The sequence below is a fragment of the Anomaloglossus baeobatrachus genome, chromosome 1 (assembly GCF_048569485.1).
Source record: "Anomaloglossus baeobatrachus isolate aAnoBae1 chromosome 1, aAnoBae1.hap1, whole genome shotgun sequence".
Taxonomy (NCBI): Eukaryota; Metazoa; Chordata; class Amphibia; order Anura; family Aromobatidae; genus Anomaloglossus; species Anomaloglossus baeobatrachus.
In genome coordinates, this window is record NC_134353.1 from 749,471,564 (window position 1) to 749,498,762 (window position 27,199).

The 27,199-nt window shown below is 48.0% G+C and overlaps 1 protein-coding gene across 1 annotated transcript in view; it reads left to right on the forward strand.

Annotated features, from left to right (window-relative positions):
- The window catches only part of RAD9B (RAD9 checkpoint clamp component B), a 138,711-nt gene extending 117,585 nt beyond the window's left edge, over positions 1-21,126 (forward strand). The window contains exon 11 of the mRNA XM_075341839.1: positions 19,843-21,126. Coding sequence (XP_075197954.1) covers positions 19,843-19,974 — 132 coding nt within the window. The 3' untranslated portion in view covers positions 19,975-21,126. The remainder of the gene's footprint in view (positions 1-19,842) is intronic.
- The last annotated feature ends 6,073 nt before the right edge of the window (positions 21,127-27,199 follow it).

Sequence of the window (27,199 nt, forward strand, 5' to 3'; positions counted from 1 at the left end):
TTTTACTCCTCTGCACACTCATCGGCTGTTAGTAATTTGCTCCAGCCCTGACCTCTTATCACTCCAGCATTGGAAATAACAGAGCAGTGATACTACCTCTCTCTTCTGTGACAGCGTAATCAATCACATCCACAATGGTGACAGAGTTGTTACATGTTCCTCACCCCATATAGATAAATGAATACTGTGTAATGAAGACTATGTATAGCACCTAATGTGAGTGTATAGTTTGTGTGTGTGTGTGTGTGTGTGTGTGTGTGTGTGTGTCTCTGCTAAAACAATCCGCACTGTCACATTTACAATCACGACATTTTACACAGCTGCCTCGTGTGACTCAAGGAACGTAATGGACTATGTTTTGAGGAGAAAATTTAACCCCACGCTTTACAGCTATTCGCCAAAAACACTGCTTACATTAAAGTCAATGGAGCAGGGAGCTACAGGTCATTTATAGGAGCTCTGATTGGTTGCTATAGGCAACAAAGGACATTCTTATTATAAGAAGCTTATAGGGAACCTGTCTGTGTCTCTCTCTCTCTGTCTATCTATCCATCTGTCTGTCGCTTTCTCTCTAACCGTCTCTCCACAGAAATCATATTACCTCACACATAAGCTTAAAGGGAACCTGTCATCAGAAATTTAGCTTGAAACCTAAACGTTTCCCCCTCTGCAGCTCCTGGGCTGCATTCTAGCTATGTTCCTGTTGTTTATGTGCCCCCTTTCTGACCAAAATAAAGACTTATTAAAGTGGTACCTTTTTGTATTGAAATCTTGATAATGGTACACGGGGGCGGGCTCTCTGGTGGCCGTTAGTCTGCCTCCTGTCGCTTTAGGCCGTCCCCCATCGCTCCATTTCATATCTCAGGACGCCGCCCACTGGGCCCGAGGTGCTGCGCACGCGAGGACCGCTGGTGACGTGTTGCGCAGGCATGAGGTTATGGGCGGTGCTGAAATTGCATCGCAAGTGGCCACCCATCATCTCGTGGCCACACTCTCCCCTCTGCCACCAACGTTCTGCGCAAGCGCTGGCCAGATGACCCGACGTCACCTCTTTCCCATCTTACCCTGCAGCAGGAAATAGATGGGAGGAGCGGAGCAGGACACCACCGGTTACGAGAGGTGACGTCGGGTCATCTGGCCAGCGCTTGTGCGGAACGCTGGAGGCAGAGGGGAAAGGGCGGGCACGAGATGATGGGGGGGCACTTACGATGCAATCACAGCGCCGCCCATAATCTCGTGCCTGCGACACACGTGACCAGTGGTCCTCTCGGGTGCAGTGGGCGGCGTCCTGAAGTATGGAATGGAGCAATGGGGGACGGCCTAAAGCGTCAGGAGGCAGACTAACGGCCACCAGAGAGCCCGCCCCCGTGTACCATTATCAGGATTTCAATACAAAAAGGTACCACTTTATAAAGTCTTTATTTTGGTCAGAAAGGGGGCACATAAACAACAGGAACATTGCTAGAATGCAGCCCAGGAGCTGCAGAGGGGGAAACGTTTAGGTTTCAAGCTAAATTTCTGATGACAGGTTCCCTTTAAGCTTATGTGTGAGGTAATATGATTTCTGTGGAGAGACGGTTAGAGAGAAAGCGACAGACAGATGGATAGATAGACAGAGAGAGAGAGACACAGACAGACAGCATGGGAGAGTGTGAGAGTGACAGTTACTATCCCGGGCAATGCCAGGTACTACAAGGATGTGTGTGTGTGTGTGTGTGTGTGTGTGTGTGTGTATGTATATATATATATATATATACACACACACACAAAAGCCCAGTTTTTCAGCCATTTTATATGCTGAAAACACCCTCCCTCGGCTTATACTCGAGTGAGGCTCCCACGAAAAATTATTCTCACCTGTCCTCCATTCCCGCTGTGTCCTCTTACCTGCTTCTTGCAGACTGCATGCACATAGACCCCTTGGTGATCGCGGCTGGCGCAGGAGCTGCCACTGTTGTTGTCAGCACTTTACTTCACTTGAATGATTTGCAGCACTGGCAACAGCAGCTGCCCCATGTATCAGCCATCGTGATCACTGAGGGTTCTATGTGCCTGCAGTACTATAACCTCACCCCCCAGAGAATTCTGTGAGCCACATTCACCTAGTAAATGCCAGAAAAAGTAGTACTAAATAAAAAGACCCAAATCTCCGTTCCAAACCTATGTACAGCTCTGGCAAAAATTAAGAGACCAAAATTGTCAGTTTTTCTGATTCTTCCCTTTATAGGTATATTTTTGAGTAGTAAATTGTACTTTTATTCTACAAACTACTGATAACATGTTTCCGAATTTCGAAGCAATACATTTTGTATTTATTTTCTGAAAAGGAGAAATGGTCAAAATAACAAAAAAAATCCATTGCTTTCAGACCTCAAATAATGCAAAGAAAACAAGTTCATAATCATTTAGAAACAACAATACTAATAATGTTTTATCTCAGGAAGAGTTCAGAAATCAATATTTTGTGGAATAACCATGATTTTTAATCACAGCTTTAATGCGTCTTGGCATGCTTTCCCCCAGTCTTTCACACTACTTTTGGGTGACTTCATGACACTCCTGGTGCAAAAATGTAAGCAGTTCTTTGATGGCTTGTGACTAGCAATCTTCCTCTTGATTACATTCCAGGGGTTTTCAATGGGGTTCAGGTCAGGAGATTGTGCTGGCCATGACAGAGTTTTGATGTGATGGTCCTTCATCCACACATTGATTGACCTAGCTATGTGACATGGAGAATTGTCCTGCTGGAAAAAAACGGTCCTCAGAGTTGGGGAACATTGCCTGAGCAGAAGGAAGCAACTGTTTTTCCAGGATAACCTTGTATGCAGCTTGATTCATACAACCTTCCCAAAGTTTAATCTGCCCAATTTCTACAGTAAGGTAATCTTCTCTTATGAGTCTAATTTTCAGCTTTGCCCAACACCTGGTCATCTAATGGTTAGACGGAGACCTGGAGAGGTGTACAAGCCACAGTGTCTTGCACCCACTGTGAAATTTGATGGGGGATTGGTGATGATCTGGGAATGCTTCAGCAAGGCTGGAATTGGGCAGATTAAACTTTGCAAAGGATGTATGAATCAAGCCGCATACAAGGTTATCCTGGACAAACAGTTGCTTCCTTCTGCTCAGGCAATGTTCTCCAACTCTGAGTACTGTTTTTTTTCCAGCAGGACAATTCTCCATGCCACATAGCTAGGTCAATCAATGTGTGGATGAAGAACCATCACATCAAAACTCTATCATGGCCAGCACAATCTCCAGACCTGAACCCCATTGAAAACCTCTGGAATGTAATCAAGAGGAAGATGGATAGTCACAAGCCATCAAACAAAGAAGAACTGCTTACATTTTTGCACCAGGAGTGGCATAATGTCACCCAAAAGCAGTGTGAAAGACTGGTGGAAAGCATGCCAAGATGCTGTGATTAAAAATCATGGTTATTGCACAAAATATTGATTTATGAACTCTTCCTGAGTTAAAACATTAGTATTCTTGCTTCTAAATGATTATGAACTAGTTTTCTTTGCATTACTTGAGGTCTGAAAGCAATGAATTGTTTTGTTATTTTGACTATTTCTCATTTTCAGAAGAAAAATACAAAATTTATCGCTCGGAAATTCGGAGACATGTTGTCAGTAGTTCATAGAATAAAACAACAATTTACATTTTACTCAAATATACCTATAAAGAGAAAGATCAGAAAAACTGACAATTTTGCAGTGGTCTCTAAATGTTCCTGTGCTGAGATAATCTTTCTGTGTATACCGTATGTGTCCCTGCTGTATACTGTGTCATGGCCGTGTCTGACCATACAGGGACATGGTCTGATCATACCACATCTCCTGGGCCATGGAGGAAGCAAAAAAGTATACAGACAGGACAACATGGGGTCACAGCTGATTCTTTCTCTGAGTCTTGACTCACACAAGCATATATGGCATCAGATACGACATGCTAATGACCCCCGGATCAGGCTCTGCTGCGAGCGTGAGCCGAGTGTCATGCGACTATGATTCGATCCTGCAATCGGATCACAGCTGTGAAGCTAAGAGCGGGTGCTGCGGAAGAGAGGGAGGGGTTAATCCCCCATCTCCTCCATTGTCAGCCTGTGCGTATATCGCACTGCACTGGAACACCAACTGAGTGCAGTCCAATGTTTCTCTCGCACCTCTTCACTTGAATGGGTGCGAGGGATACGACTCTCGCAGAAAATCGCAGCATGCTGCTACTTTTCTCGCATCCAGAATTTGGATGCCAGAAAAGCTGACCAACTGCTCTCCCTCATTGACTAACATAGGTCCGAGTGCAATGTGAGATTTTCTCGCATTGCACTTGTCCAATTTCAACGCTCGTGTGAGTGCACCCTGAGGTAAAACATTTTCCTGCTTCATTTTCAACATGTATTATCTCACAGAAACCAACATTTGTGCTCCTTTGCTGTAATGTTTGTATACTCTTTTGCGTTCTCCCCTGCCCAGGAGATGTGGTATGATCAGACCATGTCACTGTACGGTCAGACACAGCCATTACACAGTACATAGCAGGGACACATATATAAGATTATCTCAGCACAGGAACATTATTTTAAGAGATCCAATTGTGGAAATGTATTTTTATTCCAAGGCCTATTGATTAACATGTACTTTGTGGGAAATCCCCTTTAGGTAAAATACATTATTAAAAGTTCTGAAAAATATGTGAATGACCAATCACCTGAAAAAAGCAGGACCAGGTGAATACAAGGGCTATATGTAATTTGTGCTCATCATACAATTCTACAAGACGTAGCCAATATCTGCAACAGTCTAGTTTAAAGGGATGAGATGGGCAGTGAGCCCCATAGGGGTGAATAGGCCCCATGACGAGCGGAAGGGTCAGGGTAGGAATTGGTTAAGGGATTTGGCTAGGGGGCAGTGTACGGGGCTTTAGGATTGGTGGGAGTGTCAGTGGAGGTGATTGGGGGGAACCAAGGAAGGGGTGGGGTGGTACTAGGGGATATAAAGGGGGCTGTGCCCTGGTGACCTCCTCTTTGCTGCCCAAGCTGTGTGTCCCACCTGTGCTGCTGCTCGCCGACGGGACAATGGCTGACTTGGCAGCTTTGCTGGAAATGGTGCGCGGGGCCTCTGCGGTCCTTGGAGTTGATGCGCTGCGGGAGCAGCTGGCGGCGGTCTGTGGGGCTGGAGCGGTAATGCCTGCTGCTCCAGCACCCGGGCCGGCGCTGCGCGCTCGGCGGGCGCGACCACCGGAGCGCTACTCCCCCGGCGGGGGGAGTAGACCAAGATCCAGGAGCCCCCTAGGGGACCCTCCGGGGCAGCGGAGCCCTCCTTACTCACCTCTGGGAGAGGTACCGGCCGCCGGGAGGAATCCTCACCGGAGATCCCGTGGGCCGGAAGTGGGCGGAGCTTTGGCGAGGCCTACTTCCGGTTTGCGGCCTGCACAGCCCCGGACCGGAGCGGCGGCAGCCCCCAGTGCAGTGCGGGCTGGGGGTGGTGCCCGGCATCGGGAAACAGAAACGGAGACTCCCTGCAGACGGCAGGGGAGATGGAGCAGACGGAGCGGCGGCGCAGATCGGAGTGGCAGCATGAGGGGTCCGGAGGCAGGGTCTTGCAGTCCGCAGGGTCCTGCGCTGCAATCAGTGATCACGGTCCCCCCCAGCGAGGATCGGGCTGGGGGGAGTTCCCTACAAGCGGCAGGAGCAGCACGGCCTCCCTGCAGTCGGCAGGGTGGGAGACTCACAGGATCGGCAAGCCTGGTGATGACAGCGCAGCAGGCAGGCGTGGGACCTGCAAAGAAGAGTGGCGGCAGGACGCTGCGTCGCAACAAGAGGAGACGGCCCAGCAGGGGACGCCCGGAGGCGCAGGGTGCGGTGACCGTGGGGGCCGACGGCCGCCAGGTGCAGGCTGTCCCCTCGCTGGTCCCCCCTGAGGACCTCAGCGGCGTTTCAGATTCTGGAGAGGAAGAAGGACAGGAGGAGGCAGCAGGACGGATGGATCGGCTGAGGGACGTTCGTGGTACGGCTGCTCCGGATTCGGTTCAGAGGCAGCATGGTGAGAGGACGACTGATATGTTTAATGTTGCGGGGACTGGGGGTGGGGGCGTGGGTTCCTCCGCGGGGGGCGGTATGCAGGGCGCAGGTACGGTCGGACAGTCGGGGTTACCGGGGTCGGAATTTTGGGGTCAGCTGTTAGGGGTGTTGCATGGGTTGTCTGCAGAGAGGTCGGGACAGAGCGGGCCTGGGTCTCCGGCGGGGGCTTGGGTGGGCCCCTCAGTTGGTGGAACGCCGGTGGTGCCGGCGTGAGAGGTTGAAGTTCCAGAGGCTGCGTCGGCGGTTGTGGTGGGGCAGGCGGACGGCGTAACGGCTGCGGTGGTGGTGAGTAAGGACGCAGAAAAAGAAAAAGAGGACGAGGTTGTGCGGTTGGATGATAGGGCACGCAGTGAAGTCTATGTGTGCTTTGAAAGTCCATTAGGGGTGCATTTGAAAAAGGAGGTGAGGGAGAAGATATGGAAAGGGGAGTATGTGGAACTTTTTTCCTTGCTCCCCTTGGTGAAGTTTAACTTGGACAAAGTGAAGCCAAGTGACTCCAAGAAAGAAAAGGAGGATGAGGAGAAGAGGAGGTACAAGCTGATACCGAGAACTTTCACTAACTAGCTACAGGCGTTTGCGATTTTAGCCAGCGTGATTGGGGAAAAGGAGCCGGAGCATTGCTCCGCCCTTTTTGGATACATGGATTCCATTGGGGAGGCGTATAGAGTGTATGGGGGTTTAGGGTGGCTGAGATATGACAAGCAGTTCCGGCAACGGAAGGCTCTGCGGCCTGGCATCCGGTGGGACCACAAGGATATTTCCCTGTGGATGCGATTGATGACGGCTCCGGCTCAGCCCTTTCGTGGGGGTGCCGGGAGCCCGGGTGCGAGTGGCGGGTCCCCGGCTGGCCAGAGAAAAGGTGCCTGTTGGCAATTTAATGAAAGGCAATGTAAGTTTGGGGCGTCATGTCGGTTTAAACACGAGTGTTCCGGTTGTGGAGGTTCCCACTCTTTGGCCAGGTGTTTCAAAAAGGAAAAGGAAAGGCAGGAGAGGGGTCTGATAAAAGGGAGGACGCCACTGAGGGTAGAGGTGATGCTTCCCTATTTAAATAGATATCCGGATGTGCGGGCGGCGGAGCTGTTGTTGAAAGGTTTTACAGAGGGTTTTCGGATTCCGTTCGAATCTGAACCGCCGGTTTTTCGCCCGAGTAACTTGAGATCCGCAAAAGAACATCCGGAGGTGATGAGGGAAAAGCTGCAAAAGGAGGTGGAGTTGGGGAGGATGGCGGGCCCGTTCAAGGACCCGCCGTTCTCCAACTTAAGGATTTCGCCACTGGGGGTGGTACCCAAGAAGGAGCCGAATAAATTTCGGCTCATTCATCATTTATCGTATCCGGCAGGTTTGTCGGTAAATGATGGGATCTCACCTGAGTTGTCAGCGGTCTGTTATGTATCGTTTGACAAGGCTTTGGAGTTAGTGCGGGTAGCTGGGTGAGGGGCCCTGATGGCGAAGGCGGACGTGGAAGCAGCTTTTCGTTTACTTCCGGTGCACCCAGAGAGTATTCATCTCTTGGGGTGCATGTGGGATTGGGGATACTACGTGGATCGTTGCCTGCCCATGGGCTGTTCCATTTTGTGCGCTTATTTTGAGGCGTTCAGTTCTTTCGTGGAATGGGTAGTCAGGGACGTGGCGGGAGTCCATTCAGTGATTCACTATTTGGATGATTTCTTTTGCGTTGGCCCGGCGGGCTCCTCGGTTTGCTCCTTGTTGTTATTTACGTTGGAGGGAATAGCACGGAGTCTGGGTATTCCATTGGCAAAGGAGAAAACGGAAGGGCCGGTGACGGCCCTGTGTTTTTTAGGTATCGAAATTGATACAGTGGCTATGGAATGCAGGTTACCGGAGGGGAAGCTGCGGGATCTGAAGGCGTCGGTGTGGTCGTTATATCGGTCTAAGAAGGTGAAGTTGCGGGAATTACAGTCGGTGCTTGGAAAATTGAATTTCGCCTGTCGTATTATGCCGATGGGGCGGATATTTAATAGGAGATTGTCAAGTGCGACCGCGGGGGTGTCAGCTCCGCATCATTTTGTCAGAGTGACAAAGGTGACGAAAGGGGATCTGCTGGTGTGGGATACTTTTCTAGACCAATATAACGGAAAGACGTTGTGGATGAGCAAGGCATTGTCAAATAGCCAGCTGGAATTGTTTACGGACGCTGCGGGAGCAACGGGTTTTGGAGCGATCTTCCAAACACGTTGGTGCGTTGGGAAATGGCCATGGCTGTGGATGGAAACCGGGTTGGTAAAGAATTTGGCGCTGCTTGAACTGTTTCCCATTATAGTGGCAGTGGAGTTGTGGGGCCCGGAATTTGCAGGCAAGAAGGTTTGCATGCATTGTGATAACATGGCGGTGGTGCATTCTATTAATGCACTGTCAGCCAAATCACCTCCGGTAGTGGGGTATTTGAGGCATTTGGTGTTACGTTGCTCTAAACATCTGTGTGGTGGCGCGGCATGTTCCCGGGGTTCAAAACGAGGTGGCTGATGCGCTATCTCGATTTCAGTTTCACAGGTTCAGGAGACTGGTGCCAGGAGCAGAAGAGGATGGAGAACCGTGCCCGGAATGGCTGTGGGACCTGGCGTCAGTGTAGCATTTGAAGGAATTAGGAGATCGGTGGCCGAGGCTACTTGGTGCCATTATCAGACGGTGTGGCATGCATGGGAGGAGTTGGAAAGGTTGTAGTTGATGGAGCCCGGGTATACTGGTCGGGTTTTGGGGGTCTTGACGTTGATTAGTGGGGAATTTTCCACAGGTCGGTCTGTCGCGGTGATAAGTTTCAAGTTGGCGGCGTTGGCGTTCTTGTTTAAATTGCGGGGGGTTCGGGACGCGACAAAGGATTTCTTGGTGCGGCAGGCGATGAGGGGCTTTCGAAAAGGGGTACGGTCACGTGACACGCGTCGGCCTATATCGTTTCCTTTGTTGGTTCGTTTGGTGGGGTGTTTGGGGGAGCTCTGTTCGTCCCCTTATGAACGGGCATTGTTTTCGGTAGCGTTCGTATTGGCGTTTTTTGGTGCCTTTCACATTGGCGAATTGGTTAGCCCTGCTAGGCAAGCGATTGGTGGTCTGTTGAAGGAGGACGTGATGCTTGGGGCGGATAGAGTGGAATGCCGGCTACGTTTTTCTCAAAACGGATCAGATGGGCCGGGGTCGCCTTGTCGTGTTGTTTGAATTGCCAGGGCACCAGTTATGCCCGGTGGTGCAGGTGTCTGAGTTTTTGAAGGTGCGAGGTGGTTATCCCGGTGTTTTCCTTAGGCATGTGGATGGAACTGCGTTATCACGATTTCAGTTCATTGCAGTGCTGAAGACTGCTTTGGCATGGGCGGGGGAAGAGCCGAGGGATTACGGATCTCACTCCTTCCGGATTGGGGCAGCAACGGAAGCTGCCCGATGGGGGTTGAGTGACGATTGGATTTGGCGGATTGGGAGATGGGAATCTTCCAGGTTTCGCCTGTATGTTAGACCACACCTGGTCAGGTGAGGGTTGGTGTGGGGGGTTAAATGGCTTGAGTTAGGGTCCTGGAGTGTGTTTTTCCTTGTACGGTCTGTTATTTATGGTTTTATATTTTCATAGGTCCATGCCTCGTTTGGTTTCTGGGGCACTCCTTTGTTGCGGGCGAATGTTCATCGCGAAGGTCGGCAGCTTGGAGTGGCGATGTCGGAAGCCCGTGTGAAATGGCTCGGAGTTCGGGGCATGACCTGGGGGAGAGTGCGTCCTGAGGTGGCGTATTATAGCCGCATTGATCGTGAACCGGATATTTTAATTCTGCATGTGGGAGGAAATGACCTTGGTGTGAGGGCGGCAAGGGATGTGAAGAGGGATATTAAGATGGACTTGTTGCATTTGTGGAGGGCTTTCCCGGGAATTGTAATTGTCTGGTGCGATATTATAGCCCGGATGCAGTGGCGTTTTGCGAGGTCGGTTAATCGGATCAACAGGGCCCGGGTCAAATTGAATCGGGCGATTGGTAGGTTTGTGGCGCGAAATGGGGGTGTGGTGGTGCGACATAGAGAGCTGGAGGAGTCCACTGAGCAGTATCTGAGACGAGATGGGGTCCATCTCACGGACATAGGTTTGGATTTGTGGATGTTGGGTTTGAGGGATGGTTTGGAGAAAGCTATGGGGGTGTGGAGGGCCCGGGCCAAGTAAGGTTTCACTTGGCCGGTCTGTGGCGGGGTGATAGGTCCGTTCAGAGAGGTTGGGAGTACCCACAGTCGGTTGGTTGGTATGAAGTCACTCAGGGGGAGTGGCTTCGGATTGGTTTGGAATTTGTGGGCGGAGGTCCTGCAGGTTCTGGGGAGGGGTAATTAACGATGGAACATTGTTACCCCACACCTCGGGTCGGTTGGTCACGGCCGAGATGGTCCTCTGGGCTGGTTGGAGGTTACGGCCGAGAGATAGGAAGGATAGTTGGCCTCTCGGACGGATCTATCAGGTGTGTTGGTTATATATATATATATATATATATATATATATATATATATATGTACAGGTTATGTGTTAACAATGGGTGGCATGTTGAGCCACGAGTTTTGGGTACATATATATATGATTCAATAAAAGCTGTAGCCATTCGAGCAATAAAGTCATTGTTGTGTCATTATTTTAAGTATAGATTGGGAAAGGGAGTTTTACATTGGAGACCCGTTTATCCCTGATAGATGCGTCATATATATGCACACACAGAGACTATTTATAATATTTTTTTTTTATTATTATTATTATTATTATAAGCTGATTGAATGGTTGAAGGGCCACAATGGTCCCCAGGTCTTGCCCAGATGGACTAGTTACCAAAGATTAGGTATATTGAAGAAAACCATGCACAGTTGATAACATGATTATAATTCAACTAGAAGGTGGCCCGATTCTAACGCATCGGGTATTCTAGAATTTATTGTGTAGTTAATGTATGTTTTTTGGGGGGAAAGACAGACAGTGGGATGGCACCACCCACGGGGATCTCCTAGGTACACTGCGTTACGTGGCAAGAACAAGAAAAAGACGTACCTAAAAAATGGGATCACCACTTATGAAGTATTATTAAGAATCATCAATGTTTTATTGTCAATAGAACAAAACAAAATGGTTAATGTCTGCCCTTGAGAAAGCTACCAAGAGGTAGCGATACGTGTGGGGCCACCCATATCTGGTCCACCATCCTTCCTTGCCCTCCCCTGGATGGTTTTTATGCATTTTTTGCTGCACCCTCCTTGAGGTTTTGGTATGTCATCCTGAGGGATTTTCCTTAGTTGCTCTCTGGGCTTTTCTTTATTACTTTAGCCCGCTTGCTTGATTATCTAAAACCTGTTTGAAATGCCTGCTGGGTGTCCTGCTCAGGTCTTTGTGAATTTGTGAACTGTACAATTTTTGATCTTGTTCATTTATTTTCTGCTGCTCACTTTGCCATGGGCCAGCCAGTCAATTTCATTTGAGTACCTGTGGGATCCTCGGCATAAGCTGCTATTCTTTTTTGTGGAAAGTCCTCTCCTTGTGGCACAAATATAGGGGTATTTCAGGGTTTGTTCAATATTGACTACAGCCTATTGGCATTGGACCAAGAATATACATTTTTCAATGTGGGTATCTCTCAAGTGCATTAGTGCTTTTAATTGATTTTAGATGTCCGTATTTGTCTGTGTGTATTCGTTTATCGGTATTTTTTCACTTTCACTATGTGTTTTATGTGTGTTCTATTGACAATAAAACATTGATGATTCTTAATAATACTTCATAAGTGGTGATCCCATTTTTTAGGTACGTCTTTTTCTTGTTCTTGCCACCTAATGTATGTTTTTTGTTATATATATCGATGTTGTTGTGTGTAGTTGCCAGTGTTTGTGTAGGACACTGTAAATGTTCTGGGTGTTGTCTGGGTGGGGGTGTGTGTGAGAGCGGTGTTGTATGTGTGTTGCGTTGTGTGTGTTGCGTTGTTTGTGGAGCGCTGTGTGTCTACAGCGTTCTGTGTGTGTGGTGCTGTGTGTGTTGTGCGGTTTGTGTGGGTGTGGAGTGCATGTGTGTGTTCTGGGGGAGGTATGTTTTGTGCAGTGTGTGTGTTGCGCGGTATGTGCGTATATTTGTGTATGCCGCGGTGTTTGTGTGTTGGGTGTTGTGTGTGTACGGCGTTGTCTGTGTAGGGCGGTGTTTGTGGTTCCCAGTGTGTGTGTGGTGTGTTGTGCGGTGCGCGTGTGGCGCTGTGTGTGTGTTTTGGGGGGAGGTGTGCACCCCCATCGTGCTCCATCCCCCATGCTGCGCACCCCCCATCGTGCTCCATCCCCCATGCTGCGCACCCCCCATCGTGCTCCATCCCCCATGCTGCGCACCCCCCATCATGCTCCATCCCCCATGCTGCGCATCCCCCATGCTGCGCACCCCCCATCGTGCTCCATCCCTCATGCTGCGCACCCCCCATCGTGCTCCATCCCCCATGCTGCGCACCCATCGTGCTCCATCCCCCATGCTGCGCACTCCCATCATGCTCCATCCCCCATGCTGCGCACTCCCCATCGTGATCCATCCCCCATGCTGCGCACTCCCCATCGTGCTCCATCCCCCATGCTGCGCACCCCCTCATCGTGCTCCATCCCCCATGCTGCGCGCCCCCCATCGTGCTCCATCCCCCATGCTGCGCGCTCCCCATCGTGCTCCATCCCCCATGCTGCGCACTCCCCATCGTGCTCCATCCCCCATGCTGCGCACTCCCCATCGTGCTCCATCCCCCATGCTGCGCACCCCCCATCGTGCTCCATCTCCCATGCTGCGCACCCCCCATCGTGCTCCATCCCCCATGCTGCGCACCCCCCATCGTGCTCCATCCCCCATGCTGCGCACTCCCTATCGTGCTCCACAGTCACACATCAGACAGTATACACGCACACATCTGATCGCATACACTCACACCCCACTTCTCCCTGTGCCCTCCGGTGGGCGTCCTAGCAGCTGTGCTGCACGCCGTGCTCCTCTGCCGATACTCACAGATCCGATCGCATACACTCACACATCAGAACACATGCACACACCCGATCGCATACACGCACACACCCGATCGCATACACGCACACACACACTGACGATATCGCACATACGCGCTCACACACTCACAACATCCGGAGATACCACATGCTTCCGGCCATGTGATCCTCCGGCAGGTCCTGGAAGGTCACTGCACGCACAGTATCGCCGCCGAGAAGTAAGCGATATCACTGGATGTTGTTGTGTGTGGATGCGATCTGATGTGTGTGTGAGAGTGAGTGAGTGTGATCTGATGTGTGTGCGTGTGTGTGTGTGTGTGTTCCGCCGTTGCAGGACCTTGATGCGCTCACCTGCTCCCGGTCGGCGTCTGGTGAGTATGACTGCGGGGTCTTCTTTCTTCTGTCTTCTCTCTTCTGGGGGTGCCCGCTGCCTATAATGAAGTGTCTTGCAGTGTCTTTAACTCTTTCACCGCTGCATGACACTTCATTATTGACCGCAGCGTATGCCGGCTCCCTGCACATGTGTACCGGGAGCCGGTGTACGCTGGAGCGGGGCTGAGCGGGCGAGGCGTCAGCGTATGCCGGCTCCCTGCACATGTGTACCGGGAGCCGGTGTACGCTGGAGCGGGCGATGCGTGCAGAGGTCCGGGGCGAGCGGCTAATCCATGTGGGGGGCGGGGCCAGGCCAAGGCGAGCGGCCAATCCGTGGGGGGGCAGAGCCAGGCCAAGCCCAGAGCGGATAATCCATGCGGGGGGCGGGGCCAGGCCGAGACGAGCGGCCAATCCGTGGGGGGGCGGGGCCAGGCCGAGGCCAGCGGCCAATCCGACAGTTGTCACTTTTATGACACTTACAGTGACACTGTCACGTGACACAATTTTGGAGCAAGACAGACAGACAGAATAAGGCAATTATACAGTGCCTACAAGTAGTATTCAACCTCCTGCAGATTTAGCAGGTTTACACATTCGGAATTAACTTGGCATTGTGACATTTGGACTGTAGATCAGCCTGGAAGTGTGAAATGCACTGCAGCAAAAAAGAATGTTATTTCTTTTTTTTAAATTGTGAAACGTTTATTCAGAGTGTCATTTATTATTCAACCCCTCAATCCACCAGAATTCTGTTTGGTTCCCCTAAAGTATTAAGAAGTATTTCAGGCACAAAGAACAATGAGCTTCACATGTTTGGATTAATTATCTCTTTTTCCAGCCTTTTCTGACTAATTAAGACCCTCCGCAAACTTGTGAACAGCACTCATACTTGGTCAACATGGGAAAGACAAAGGAGCATTCCAAGGCCATCAGAGACAAGATCGTGGAGGGTCACAAGGCTGGCAAGGGCTACAAAACCCTTTCCAAGGAGTTGGGCCTACCTGTCTCCACTGTTGGGAGCATCATCCGGAAGTGGAAGGCTTATGGAACTACTGTTAGCCTTCCACGGCCTGGACAGCCTTTGAAAGTTTCCACCCGTGCCGAGGCCAAGCTTGTCCGAAGAGTCAAGGCTAACCAACGACAACAAGGAAGGAGCTCCGGGAAGATCTCATGACAGTGGGGACATTGGTTTCAGTCAATACCATAAGTAACGTACTCCACCGCAATGGTCTCCGTTCCAGACGAGCCCGTAAGGTACCTTTACTTTCAAAGCGTCATGTCAAGGCTCGCCTACAGTTTGCTCGTAATCACTTGGAGGACTCTGAGACAGACTGGTTCAAGGTTCTCTGGTCTGATGAGACCAAGATCGAGATCTTTGGTGCCAACCACACACGTGACGTTTGGAGACTGGATGGCACTGCATACGACCCCAAGAATACCATCCCTACAGTCAAGCATGGTGGTGGCAGCATCATGCTGTGGGGCTGTTTCTCAGCCAAGGGGCCTGGCCATCTGGTCCGCATCCATGGGAAGATGGATAGCACGGCCTACCTGGAGATTTTGGCCAAGAACCCCCGCTCCTCCATCAAGGATCTTAAGATGGGTCGTCATTTCATATTCCAACAAGACAACGACCCAAAGCACACAGCCAAGAAAACCAAGGCCTGGTTCAAGAGGGAAAAAATCAAGGTGTTGCAGTGGCCTAGTCAGTCTCCTGACCTTAACCCAATTGAAAACTTGTGGAAGGAGCTCAAGATTAAAGTCCACATGAGACACCCAAAGAACCTAGATAACTTGGAGAAGATCTGCATGGAGGAGTGGGCCAAGATAACTCCAGAGACCTGTGCTGATCAGGTCTTATAAAAGACGATTATTAGCTGTAATTGCAAACAAGGGTAAAGGCTACTTTACACACTGCGATATCGGTCCCGATATCGCTAGTGTGGGTACCCGCCCCCATCTGTTGCGCGACACGGGCAAATCGCTGCCCGTGCCGCACAACAGCCGTCACACATACTTACCTGTCCGGCGACGTCGCTGTGACGGGCGAACCGCCTCCTTTCTAAGGGGGCGGTCCGTGCGGCGTCACAGCGACGTCACTGAAGCGTCACTGAACCGCCGCCCAATTGCAGCGGAGGGGCGGAGATGAGCGGGACGTAACATCCCGCCCACCTCCTTCCTTCCGCATAGCGGCCGGGAGGCAGGTAAGGAGAGCTTCCTCGTTCCTGTGGCGTCACACGGAGCGATGTGTGCTGCCGCAGGAACGATGAACAACTTCGTTACTGCTACAGTAACGATTTTTAAGAATGGACCCCCATGTCGCCGATTAGCGATTTTGCACGTTTTTGCAACGATGCAAAATCGCTTATCGGTGTCACACGAAACGGCATCGCTAATGCGGCCGGATGTGCGTCACAAAATCCGTGACCCCAACGACTCCGCATTAGCGATGTCGCAGCGTGTAAAGCCCCCTTTATTCCACAAAATATTAAACCTAGGGGTTGAATAATAATTGACCCACACTTTTATGTTGAAAATTTATTAAAATTTAACTGAGCAATATAACTTGTTGGTTTGTAAGATTTATGCATCTGTTAATAAATCCTGCTCTTGTTTGAAGTTTGCAGGCTCTAACTTATTTGCATCTTATCAAACCTGCTAAATCTGCAGGGGGTTGAATACTACTTGTAGGCACTGTATATATAGATTATTAATTAAACTGAATAACTAGCTTTGCACCCCATATGTTAAAAGGGATTGTTTTTTTATTTTGTATTATGAGCCGAAGAACTTTGAGGCAGGCAGTTGCTAACTACCTGCCTGTTCTGCCCACCATAGATCTGTTCTGGCACAGAAGTGGTCAAAGACTGCTCCTGCCGACTAGAGATGAGCAAACCTTTAAAAGGTTCGGTTCGCTGGCAGCAATCGAACAAAACCTCCTCTGGTTCGAACTTGACCTGGTTTGAAATAACTGATTGGCAGTTCAGGTTTCCGCTCACATACAGGCAGCCATAAGCAGATCACTTCTGAGGGAGGGTAGGTGGGCTTTTTCAAATTTTTTTTTTGTTGCACACTACATCTAATCACATTTTTGTTACCCCCAGTGTGCGCCGTTCAAACACTGCAGGCGGCTCGCACAGGGCTGAGCACCAAGCGTACCTGTGCACAGCTCTACTGCCTGACTATTCTGCGGCTTCAGGTAACGTGATGTTGGCAGAGCAGCAGCTTCTCTATTGTACTGTTGGCGGGGTGTGACTGCCTATGTCATGGTAATTGACAGCCAGCTCCCCACAGCCTAACTGCGGGGAGCCAGCTGTCAATCAGTATGACGTCTGCAGTCACATCCCATCGATAGAGCAGCACGGAAGAGCTGCTCTGTTGATGTGACGCCGCAGAATTGCTAGCAGGATTGGTTTGCGACTGCTCTGAACAAGTGATGGGTAGAACAGGCAAGTAGTGAGCAACTACTTGCCTGTTAGTTCTTAGGCCCATAGTAAAAAAAAAATAGTTCTAGAACACCCCTTTAAGACTTACAATGTAAAAAATACTAACATGTATATTATACAACAGGTACATTCTGTACATTAAATAAATAGCAGTAAGACTAGTAAGTATAATAGAGAGATAAAGAGGTACACAAATACAAAGGCAGATATGTGACTTCAACCACAAAGTAGAAATGAGAAGTAAAAAATGGTGGTGGTGCCACATGGACGCAGAACACTTTACCGCTAGTAGGTTTCCCCCGAGATTACTACAAATTATTGTCAAGGGACCTTTGGAGCAAGGAGGGATTGTCCAAAAAGGAGAATTTTACTGCTCTGAGTTTTCTTGATCCTCCACGAATTGTGACCGTTCTCAACTAAATGAAATAAGATGCATATATATATTAACACAATATTTCAGTGCCCCATTCATATTCTCATGATATACATCTAAAAAAGTTATGCTGCCAATTAATGAAATCTTATTTTTTTTCAACTGTTAATTTATTAAAGAATTTTTCCATTTAAACATAAGATGACTTTTCAGTTTACTTATATATTAATAAGATCAGACAAGACATCAGAAGGGAAAAGACATAAGGAAACATAGGGTGGGGAGGGGAGATTTGACTGACATAAGATATGTACTAGCTGTCCATACTAGGCACTAAAGTGCACGGACTTTTGTTGCAATGGCCAGTCATCAGCTGTCCACATAAAGATCCCACGGTAGCCAGATACGCTGGAAATTGAATGAGATCCAAAGTAATGAGTTGGTAGTACAGGACAATTTTTTTTTCTTTTTTATTGTTGTAACGGGGTGCCGGGGGTGCCTCGGGGGTTGTAGTCGTGGCCCCTTTTTCTATCAGGCTAACCCCGGCTCAGCCGTCACTTTTGGGACATGAGATTGATTGGCGGGGCAGAGTGTGGTGGACGAGAGCACGCTGTCAGACGCAAGAAGACTTTGCAGGCGGAGATCAGTTGAACCAAACGACATTTTTATTGCACAGAGTTTCACATCAGACTCAATGCACGGATCTTGTAACACGCAATCACAATTCCTGCCGGGGAAAAACTGCTGTCTTCTCTTCTCAGGGGACCTTGCCCGGCTACTTCTAGTCTTCTGCACCCGGGCTCCCGCTCCGGCTACCACAGATTTGACCCACACAACTCTGCTTCACCGACTAGGACACTTTCTTTTTCCTTTCTTTTGCTAGCTGCCACCATAGCTCCCACACTCTGCCCCCGTTGCTCTTGCTCCCCCGTCCCGGACTCGACTAACTCAAACTCACACTTTTTCCCTTACGGCACTATCTCTCCCTCCCCCTCAAGCTGCCGGCTCCTCCTCTCTCCTGCACTGTTTCTATGGGGACAGCCGTCCCACCCGGCCTCTAGGGGAAACCCATCTACACAGTAAAAATACAATTGATCAAAAACATTAATATTAACAGCTTTATCTACCCCAGCGTGGGGTATCTTCAGGGGGGAAAACTGCGCCTCCTTGTAAGGGGTCCGTCCACCCCTTACATTGTCATAAAATAATCCTTTATTTGGTACTTGAATTAAAAAAGCAGGGGGCAGCTTTCTCAGCTCTGCTGCATGCTGAATCTAAAGTCTGATTGTGTCAGAACCGCTGCACCCAGTAAAAAGTGATACATTGTATAAATTGTACTCTCTTCTTACATCATGCTGCTCTCACATGAGGTAGTACAAACCTGCTGACAGTTTAATAGTACGTGTCTCACACACTTCTCAGTATGTGACAATTCTGGCTGCCTAGCGTAGGCTGCTTTGACACATCCGTTTTTTCCTGTGCGGCACCATCCGGTGCTTTGCAGAAAAAACACAACCGTTTTTTTTGCCGCCGGTTGCGGTTTTTTTTTGCGGAGACTTACATTAGTGCCGTATTGTGCCGCATGGGCTTGCGTTCCGTCCGGTTTTTGCCGCATGCGGCAGATTTAACCGATGCGGCAGCCGGATGGAACGTTGCCTGGCACGTTTTATTGTCCGGCAAAAAAACCGCATCGCGCCGCATCCGGCGCGATTTGCAATGCATGCCTATGGACGCCCCTGCAGCAAAAACCGCATCCGGCCGCCGCATGCGTTTTTTTCCACTGCGCATGCTCAGTAGCCTGCCGCAAGCTGCAAAAAACGGACGGGCCGCATGTAAAAAACGTATGCAAAGGATGCGGTTTTGTCGCTGCATCCGTTGCATAGGTTTTAGAGCCGGATTGGTCGGCTCTGCTAAAACCGGAGGTGTGAAAACAGCCTTAGTGTAATTGGCGGCATCTTTTCTCCAAATAGTAGAAGACACGTCCAAATATTACACCACATTGATCTACTGTCGCTAAGGAAACTTTTCAAAACTGAACATAAGTTTCTTAGTTAACTTTTAAATTAGAATGTATGAACCCACTGTGACATCATGGTAAGCCTCTCATTGGGTCCCTAACCTTTTAGGACTAGTGCTGTGAGACGATCGCCGCCACTATGGCACCACAGCAAGGGACCTAAGTGCTCCACAACACCCATACTACCAGGCAAAGTCCTCATGGGTATGGGCCATAGCACGGCAGAGACACAGCACTGACACCAAGTACCATGATCTATAAACTCATCTTCCTACTACTTTATATTTTTTAATATGGACATTAAGCCAATGTGTAAGCACATGCAAAGGTGGCAATATAGCAAAGTGAAATGGGTAGATTTATAAATTAAGCTTAAATGTGTCACTTTCTACTTTTTAATTCCAACTTCAGATATAAATGATATAAAGCAGGAATTGTATTTGGTCACTATCTGGTGTAGACTGTGGACATTTGTAAAACAGGTGATGTTAGACTGAATGTCAAGCTAAGTCGGGTCCTTAAGGGATAAAACTAACTATAAACTTCATATGTGTAATTATTTTTTTTTTTTTTTTTTTAGTTTTGTTCCCTGTTTTTTGGAGCAATTTCATCAGACCAGAAAGAAAACCTTCATCGGCCATTCTATAGCTTGGTTACAGCAAGTGAAGATGAGGATGAAGAATTCTGCAGAGAACTCTCACAGACTTTTTAACCTCTACCAGTAAATGTGTTGACACTGAAGGATTTCTGCTAACAGATACTTCCCATCCTCTATATATTGCTGCACCCATACATTTACAGTTAGGGTATGTGCACAGAGTTTTTTTAGACGCAGACAAACCCACTGAGGTTTTATTAGTGGAAGACGCTTCAGGAAAACACCCGTGGTATGTACAAATGGAAGCCCACCTGTAGGATTGCAGGTCACTTCTTTTAGCCACTTCATGGGTTTCAAGGCCTGAAGCGATTAGAAGAAGCTAAAAAAACTGAGCATATAAATATTTTATCTCTTTTTAGTGCCTGAGTTGATTTCAGGCAGGATCCACCTGAAAACGAAGTGGTGTGCACATTGCCTTAGATTATATTTGTAGATGGCCTAGCTCGATGATCATATTTACTCTTGTCACATTGGTTTTCTCTCTTTCTAGAGAAGGGGTGGGCAATTAATTTTCCCAAGAGTCACATGAGAAACAGTTGTGAAGGTTTGAACAAACAGGTTGACTTTATTTCTGCTCGTTATTTTGTTTTTCTTGTTGTTCAGCCCTTGTACCTTGATTATTAGCGCCCATCGCACAGTATGAAACCCCCACAACTTCCTCTACACTTTATAATACCCCCACTACATATTCTCACAGTGTGATACTCCCACAGCCACCCAAACACAGTATGCCGATTCCATCAGACACACAAACAGTATGACGCTCCTAAAGCCCCTACCCACACAGACACTGTATAATACCTCCACAGCCCCCTCCCCACACGCAATATGATGACACCACAGCTTCCAGCATTGTATTAAACAGTATTTGCATCTTGTGATTACAGATACTGGCAAAATTCAGACATGAGTTCGGTGGGATGGATTAATAGCTTTGTGGTGTGATATACCAGTTTCCAGTTCTTTTCCTGCCCCAGTCAATGGGGCTTACAGGAACAGCCAAAGGGCTGGATGTGACCTGCAAGCCACACTTCGCCTTGAATTGTTCCAAAGACAACAGTTGAAGTACAATATTAAAAAATTGTAGGTATACAAGATATCCTTACATAGACAGCATGTAAAATGTTTTGTTAAAGGATTAATAACGTACTATTTTTACCTACCCTTTGCATCAGATCCCATTTTATGATGTTATATTTCCTTTTTGAGTTGTAGCAATATCATTAAATATTATGGTGTTTTAAAAACAAATATCTTTTTGTATATTGCATTTGAGTGTTCTTTGCACAACATCTGGTTATTATTGGATTTGAACATGTTGCCTCCCCTTTGTGTACAGCAGCCTAATGCTGTATATAATTTCTCAGTGCAGGGTGGGCCATAAGTATGGATACACTCTGATAAAAAAAAAAAGAGTAAAGTTGAATTCAAAATAGCGGCTTTGCAGATGGCCGCCATGGGCGTCACTCGGCCTCAAATGTTTTGCCCCTCCCATGTACTAATATGCCACAAACGGTAAGGTGATAACACCCCCCAGGGTGTATCCATACTAATGGCCCACCCAGGGTGTATCCATACTTATGGCCCACCGTGTATATTCACAGATCCACAATATGCGGTTCAAGCTCAAATCGCAATTCCTGGTAAAATCACTGGTCTTTTGAGCAAAGATAAAAGCCTCAAACATTTAGGAGATTTCTACTTCAGGTCAGTAGACCTATAGTCAGGCCAGGTACTGCGGCCTGAACAGACTGCAAAATACAGATTTGTGAATGCACCCCCCTCCGGTGGTCCCAGGTACTGGCATCTGCTGGCAGGGCCATCATTAGGACAGTAATGCCCTTACTGATGGAGCCGAGTGAAGAGAGGGACCTGGCCGGGTACTTACTTTGCTTTATTAAACGCCAGGTCGAGCCCCCCTCTTCACCGGGCCTCAGTCACAGGCACAATATCACATGGCTAATTTGCATGTCATGCGCCTCACATGCAAATTAGGCATGTGGTGAAAGCAGGGTCAGTGGGGCAGAGTAGGGTGCGGGCGCGTCCTCAAACTACGACCTCCTCACACTGCTCCAGGCAACACAGAGCCCTGGAGGTGGCGTGGATGCAGCAGGAGGGAGTCAGGAGTGGGACGATAGTCGGGGGAGCACCAATCACATTCCCTGCTTTGTCTCAGCTGGATGCACGTCTGAGGGCGCACATCGAGCTAAAATGCATCGCGGCGCAGAGAGGACGCCTTGCAATGTTGGAGCCGATAGCTGAGTAAAATGTTTTTGTTTCTTTTTATGGCGAATATATATATACTAGGAAGAGCCCAAGAGGGCGACATACTGTATATGCCAGGATGGAGACATGTTTACCAGGAGGGGCCCAAGACGGTGACAGATGTACCAGGAGGAGGGGAATATAAATATATATATATTATATATATATATATATATATATATATATATATATATATATATATATATATATATATATATATATATATATATATATATATATATAAAATTAGACCCGCCGGTCACTGTTATCTGCGAGTCCGCCCATCACTACTATTTAGTCATCCGTTTTACTTTCCTTTGTAACGATCAGTTTTTTTTTCCTTACAGGATCCATTTCAAATGGAAGATAAATAGCAATCCGTTAATCAGTCCTCCATAGACTCCCATGTTAAAAAAAAATAAAAAAAATAAAAAATCAGGCAGGAATAATTTTGCTAACAGATCTCTGCAGGATCCATTCTAACGGATGATTACAGAACGTGTGAACTCAACCTTAAAGTTTCCCCCACAGCCACTGACAAGGACCAAAAACTCCCAAACCGTCTGCTTTTTGTATTGGAAAAACTCTGGGTTGGATCCTATCTCCAGTAGGTGGCACTGACAATCCAACTTTCTTCCTCTTGGATGGGATCCAATTTCCATACCTTCCTCAGCAGCACGTTTGTGTCCCGATAGATCTGTCTATCTACACGTATATACACACACAAAGAGCCTGTATATTAACTGTAGTAATTGATTGTAGAATCCAGTTTTCACGACATTGCTGAAATAGCTCTTCACGCGTTGTTTTATTTCCTTATCTGGATGCGGTTCTTCATACTGCCATTTTAGGTAATGTTTACAATCATAGGCGTGCCTGCATTATACCCACAAAAATGCAATTCCCTGTCATTCAACAGTCAGCAGGCATCCTAATGGATTTATCTTGGTGAGAAAAGGGTAACGATGAACACTGATCATCAGGGGAGATATTAACAATGTCAGGAAGCAGAGCGCCCCCAGTGTGACTCACTACATGTTTAGGTAACCAGGAAACCAGGCCAAACAAGTTATGTGCTGCTGACAGCACGGCTTCTTGTGTATGAAACAAATCAGTTTGCAGAGCAGGCAATGTCCAGGAAACACTTTTGTATAATACAGAGGTATAAAATAATTAAGGATTGGGAATTAAGATCAATAGGAGAAAAAAAAATGAAATGAACTTGGCAGTCTCATCTTAGCAACTGCTTGATAGTAACTAAGAGTTGTCAAACAAAAAGCACAAAAAACCCAAGAAATGCTGCCAGGAAGAGCCTGTGAATGGCTCGTGGGAAACCATTCATAGGAAACAGACACTAAATGCATCAGATTACAGATAAACCAGGAGGATATGTATACATGTTTATTTTGGTGCACTATTATTTACAGCAGTCAACTTTAAACATTCATTTTTATTAAAAAGCAGCACTACACTTTGCATTGAAGCAGATCTTCATTTTCCTGACTGGTAGAGTTGAGCGATGTTCGAGTCGAACGGTTCGCCAATTTCAAGTTCGAGTGATTTTGGGCGGTGCTCGAGTCGATCGACAAACTCGAACGATTTGCTTCAAGTTCGGCAGTTCGAGTTACTGTTCGAGAACGGTTCGATCACCAAAAGCGTGGCTTTTCACAGCAAGTATGTGCACATGTTGCGTCCCCAGCATAATCCCTCTCTCTTTCCTACTCACTGATCACCGGCGCCTCACCGCACGGCTGTCACAAATCTCCGGCGGCTTTTCCTCTTTTGAAAATGGCTGCCGCTTGATTATTTAATCAGGTATTCCCTGCCTTCCCCGCCCACAAGCGCCCATGATTGGTTGCAGTCTGAAACACCTCCACGATGAGTGACCGCTGTCTCACTGCAACCAATCACAGCCGCTGGTGGGCGGGTCTATATCGTAGGGTAAAATAAATAAAATAAAAAAAATGCAGTTCCCCCCAATTTTGATACCAGCTAGGATAAAGTCACACAGCTGGAGGCAGATATTGCCAGGATGGAGAGCACCATGTTATGGGGAGCCCACCACCCTAACAATATCAGCAGGCAGCCGTCCGGAATTGCCGCATCGATTAGATGCGGCAATCCCGGGACTCTAGCCAGCTCATCCCGAATTGCCCTCGTGCGGTGGCAATCGAGGTAATAATGGGGTTTATCATGACAAGCGTCTCCCTGAGACACCTTCCATGATTAACCTCTAAGTGAAAGCAAAGAAACACACACAGCAAAAAATCCTTTATTTGGAATAAAGGACAAAAAACCCCACTTCATTTACCTCTTTATTAATCCCCAAACAATCCAGGTCTGAAGTAATCCACACGACACTGTCAGCTCTTCTACATGAAGATGACAGGGAGCGCCGTAGAACACGAGCGATCTGTGTCCTCTCCACGCAGCACCTGAAGTGAGCCGCGCTGTCAACGGAGACTTGACTCTGCAATGCAGAGGTCAAGATGACCAAATCTTCCTAGGTTTCTTATTAGAGGCAGTAGCTCAATGGTTAGAGCTATTGCCTAGGGAGCATTAGTTCACGAGTTCAAGTCCCAGCCACCCCGCTAAAGAATTTATTTTATTTTTAATTCTTATTTATTTATAATTATAATTTAATTGAATTATGCACTGAGGGGAGGGGCCGGACATCAGCTGTAAGCCGCGGGCCACACGACTAAAATCAGAGGAGTTCACGGAATGAGGCTGCATTGCTCTCTCTCTCTTCTCTCTGTCTCAGGCCTGGCGCTGATCAGCTGATGCGGTCACGTGACAGAATCAGCTGACACTATAAGTCGAGCGGTGAGGCTGGCTTTTTACCGCCCGGCCGGCTAAACTATCAGCTTCTGCTGTCGGACAGGAGTCTGCACAGAAGTGTGTAGTTTGTTTTGTTTTTGCACTGATGCATCAGCTGATTGTATAAACGGCTTTTATACAATCAGCTGCTGTGTCATGTGATTCAGGCCCTTGAACCTGACATCATCTGATCGCTTTGCCTTCCAGCAAACTGATCAGATGATATTGGATCCGGATTGGACGGCGCGAGACCCTTGACCCAGGATTACTGCGGAGGGGGGTTCTTTATTTCAATAAAGATGGAGTCACTAATTGTGTTGTGTTTTATTTCTAATAAAAATATTTGTGTTTTTTTTTTTAATCTATACTAGAAATTCATGGTGGTCATGTCTAATATTGGCGTGATACCATGAATTTCAGGCTTAGGGCCAGTTGATAATATACAGCTAGCCCTAACTCCATTATTACCCAGCGAGCCACCCGTCACCAGGGCAGCTGGAAGAGTTGGATACAGCGGCAGAAGATTCCAATCCCCAGCTGCCTAGTTGTACCTGGCTGGACACAAAAATTGGGCGAAGCCCACATCATTTTTTTTTTTTTTTAATTTCATGAAATTCATGAAATGAAAAAAAAAAAAAAAAAAGCTTCCCTATATTTTTGGTTCCCAACCTGGTACAAATAGGCAGCCCGTAGCTGCCTGCTGTACCTGGCTAGCACATACAAAAACATGGCGAAGCCCACGTAATTCTTGGGGAGGGGGAAATCCTGCATACAGTCCTGGATGGAGTATGCTGAGCCTGGAGGAGAGACGACAGCAGCTGCAGAACTACAAGGCTCAGCTCAGCATACTCCATTCAGGACTGTATGCAGGAGTTTCTCCCCCCCCCCCCCCCCCCCCCCCAAAAAAAAAAAATGACGTGGGCTTCGCCATATTTTTGTATGCTAGCCAGGTACAGCAGGCAGGTACGGCTGCCCCCAACCCCCAGCTGCCTATTTGTACCCGGATGGGAACTAAAAAAAAAAAATAGGGAAGCCGTTTTTTTAAATTATTTCATGAAATTAAAACAAAATATCGACATGGGCTTCACCCCATTTTGTGTCCAGCCAGGTACAACTAGGCAGCTGGGGGATTGGAATCTGCAGCACAGGTTGGCCCGAGCTTTCTGGGCCCCTCTGCTGCGAATTGCAGTCCGCAGCCGCCCCAGAAAATTTTGCTTTCATAGAAGCGCCATCATCTGATGTCTGGTGGCTTGCTGGGTAATAATTGGTTAATACTAGCTTTGTTTTACTAGCTAGTACTAAGCCAGAGATTCTTAATGTCAGGCAAGTTTGTCCCGGCCATTAAGAATCTCCAGTAAAGGGTTAAAAAAAGAAAAAAAGACACCACGCAGAGAAAAAATACTTTAATAGAAATAAATACACAGGCACACTTAGAGACTCCAGGTTTATTACTCCCTCTCATCCCTCCACGATCCTGGTCTTCTGTCTCCTTTCTCCTTCAACCCATGCAGCTCTGCTACATCAGACAGCACTGCATGGGAGGAAGACGCTGCTGCTCCCCGTGCAGTCTAATCACTCAGTGAGTGAGCAGAGGCTGCGGGCTGTAAACGGTGACGTCACTGCTGCTAAAGTAATCTGACAGGCGGTTTACTATAGCAACAGTGCTCCGATCACGTGATTCCCGGGGCCGCAATTCACCGGCTGTGGCAGCCAGTCCTTGCATGTGGGCAGACTCTGTAAAGAGCGCCCATATGCAGGAACGGGGAAGCCGACCATGTGCCAGGGCATCTCGCCGGTACACAGAGATGCACAAACGAGCACCGTGTACCGGAAAGATGCACTGACAGGACCTAGCATGACGTCTAGCCATGTGACCAGTCTGTAGCCAATGAGATAATACACACGTGACTGGTCACATGCTATTTTGACATCACGGTAGGTCCTATCATCAGTGCTGGTTACCGGGAGGACGCAGCGATTATCGGAAGGAAAAGCGTCGGGAGACAGAGTGCAGGACGCCTCGCGGGGACCTGTAAGTGTAATGGCAATGCTTATTAACTGTATGTGTACATGTATAATGTGTTTTTATGGCTTTGTGTTTGCCTGTCATTGTTTTCAATGGGGTTCGAAGGAGTTCGTCGAACGGAGCCTCCGTTTGACGAACCTAACCGAACTCGAACACTAGGGGGGTGGC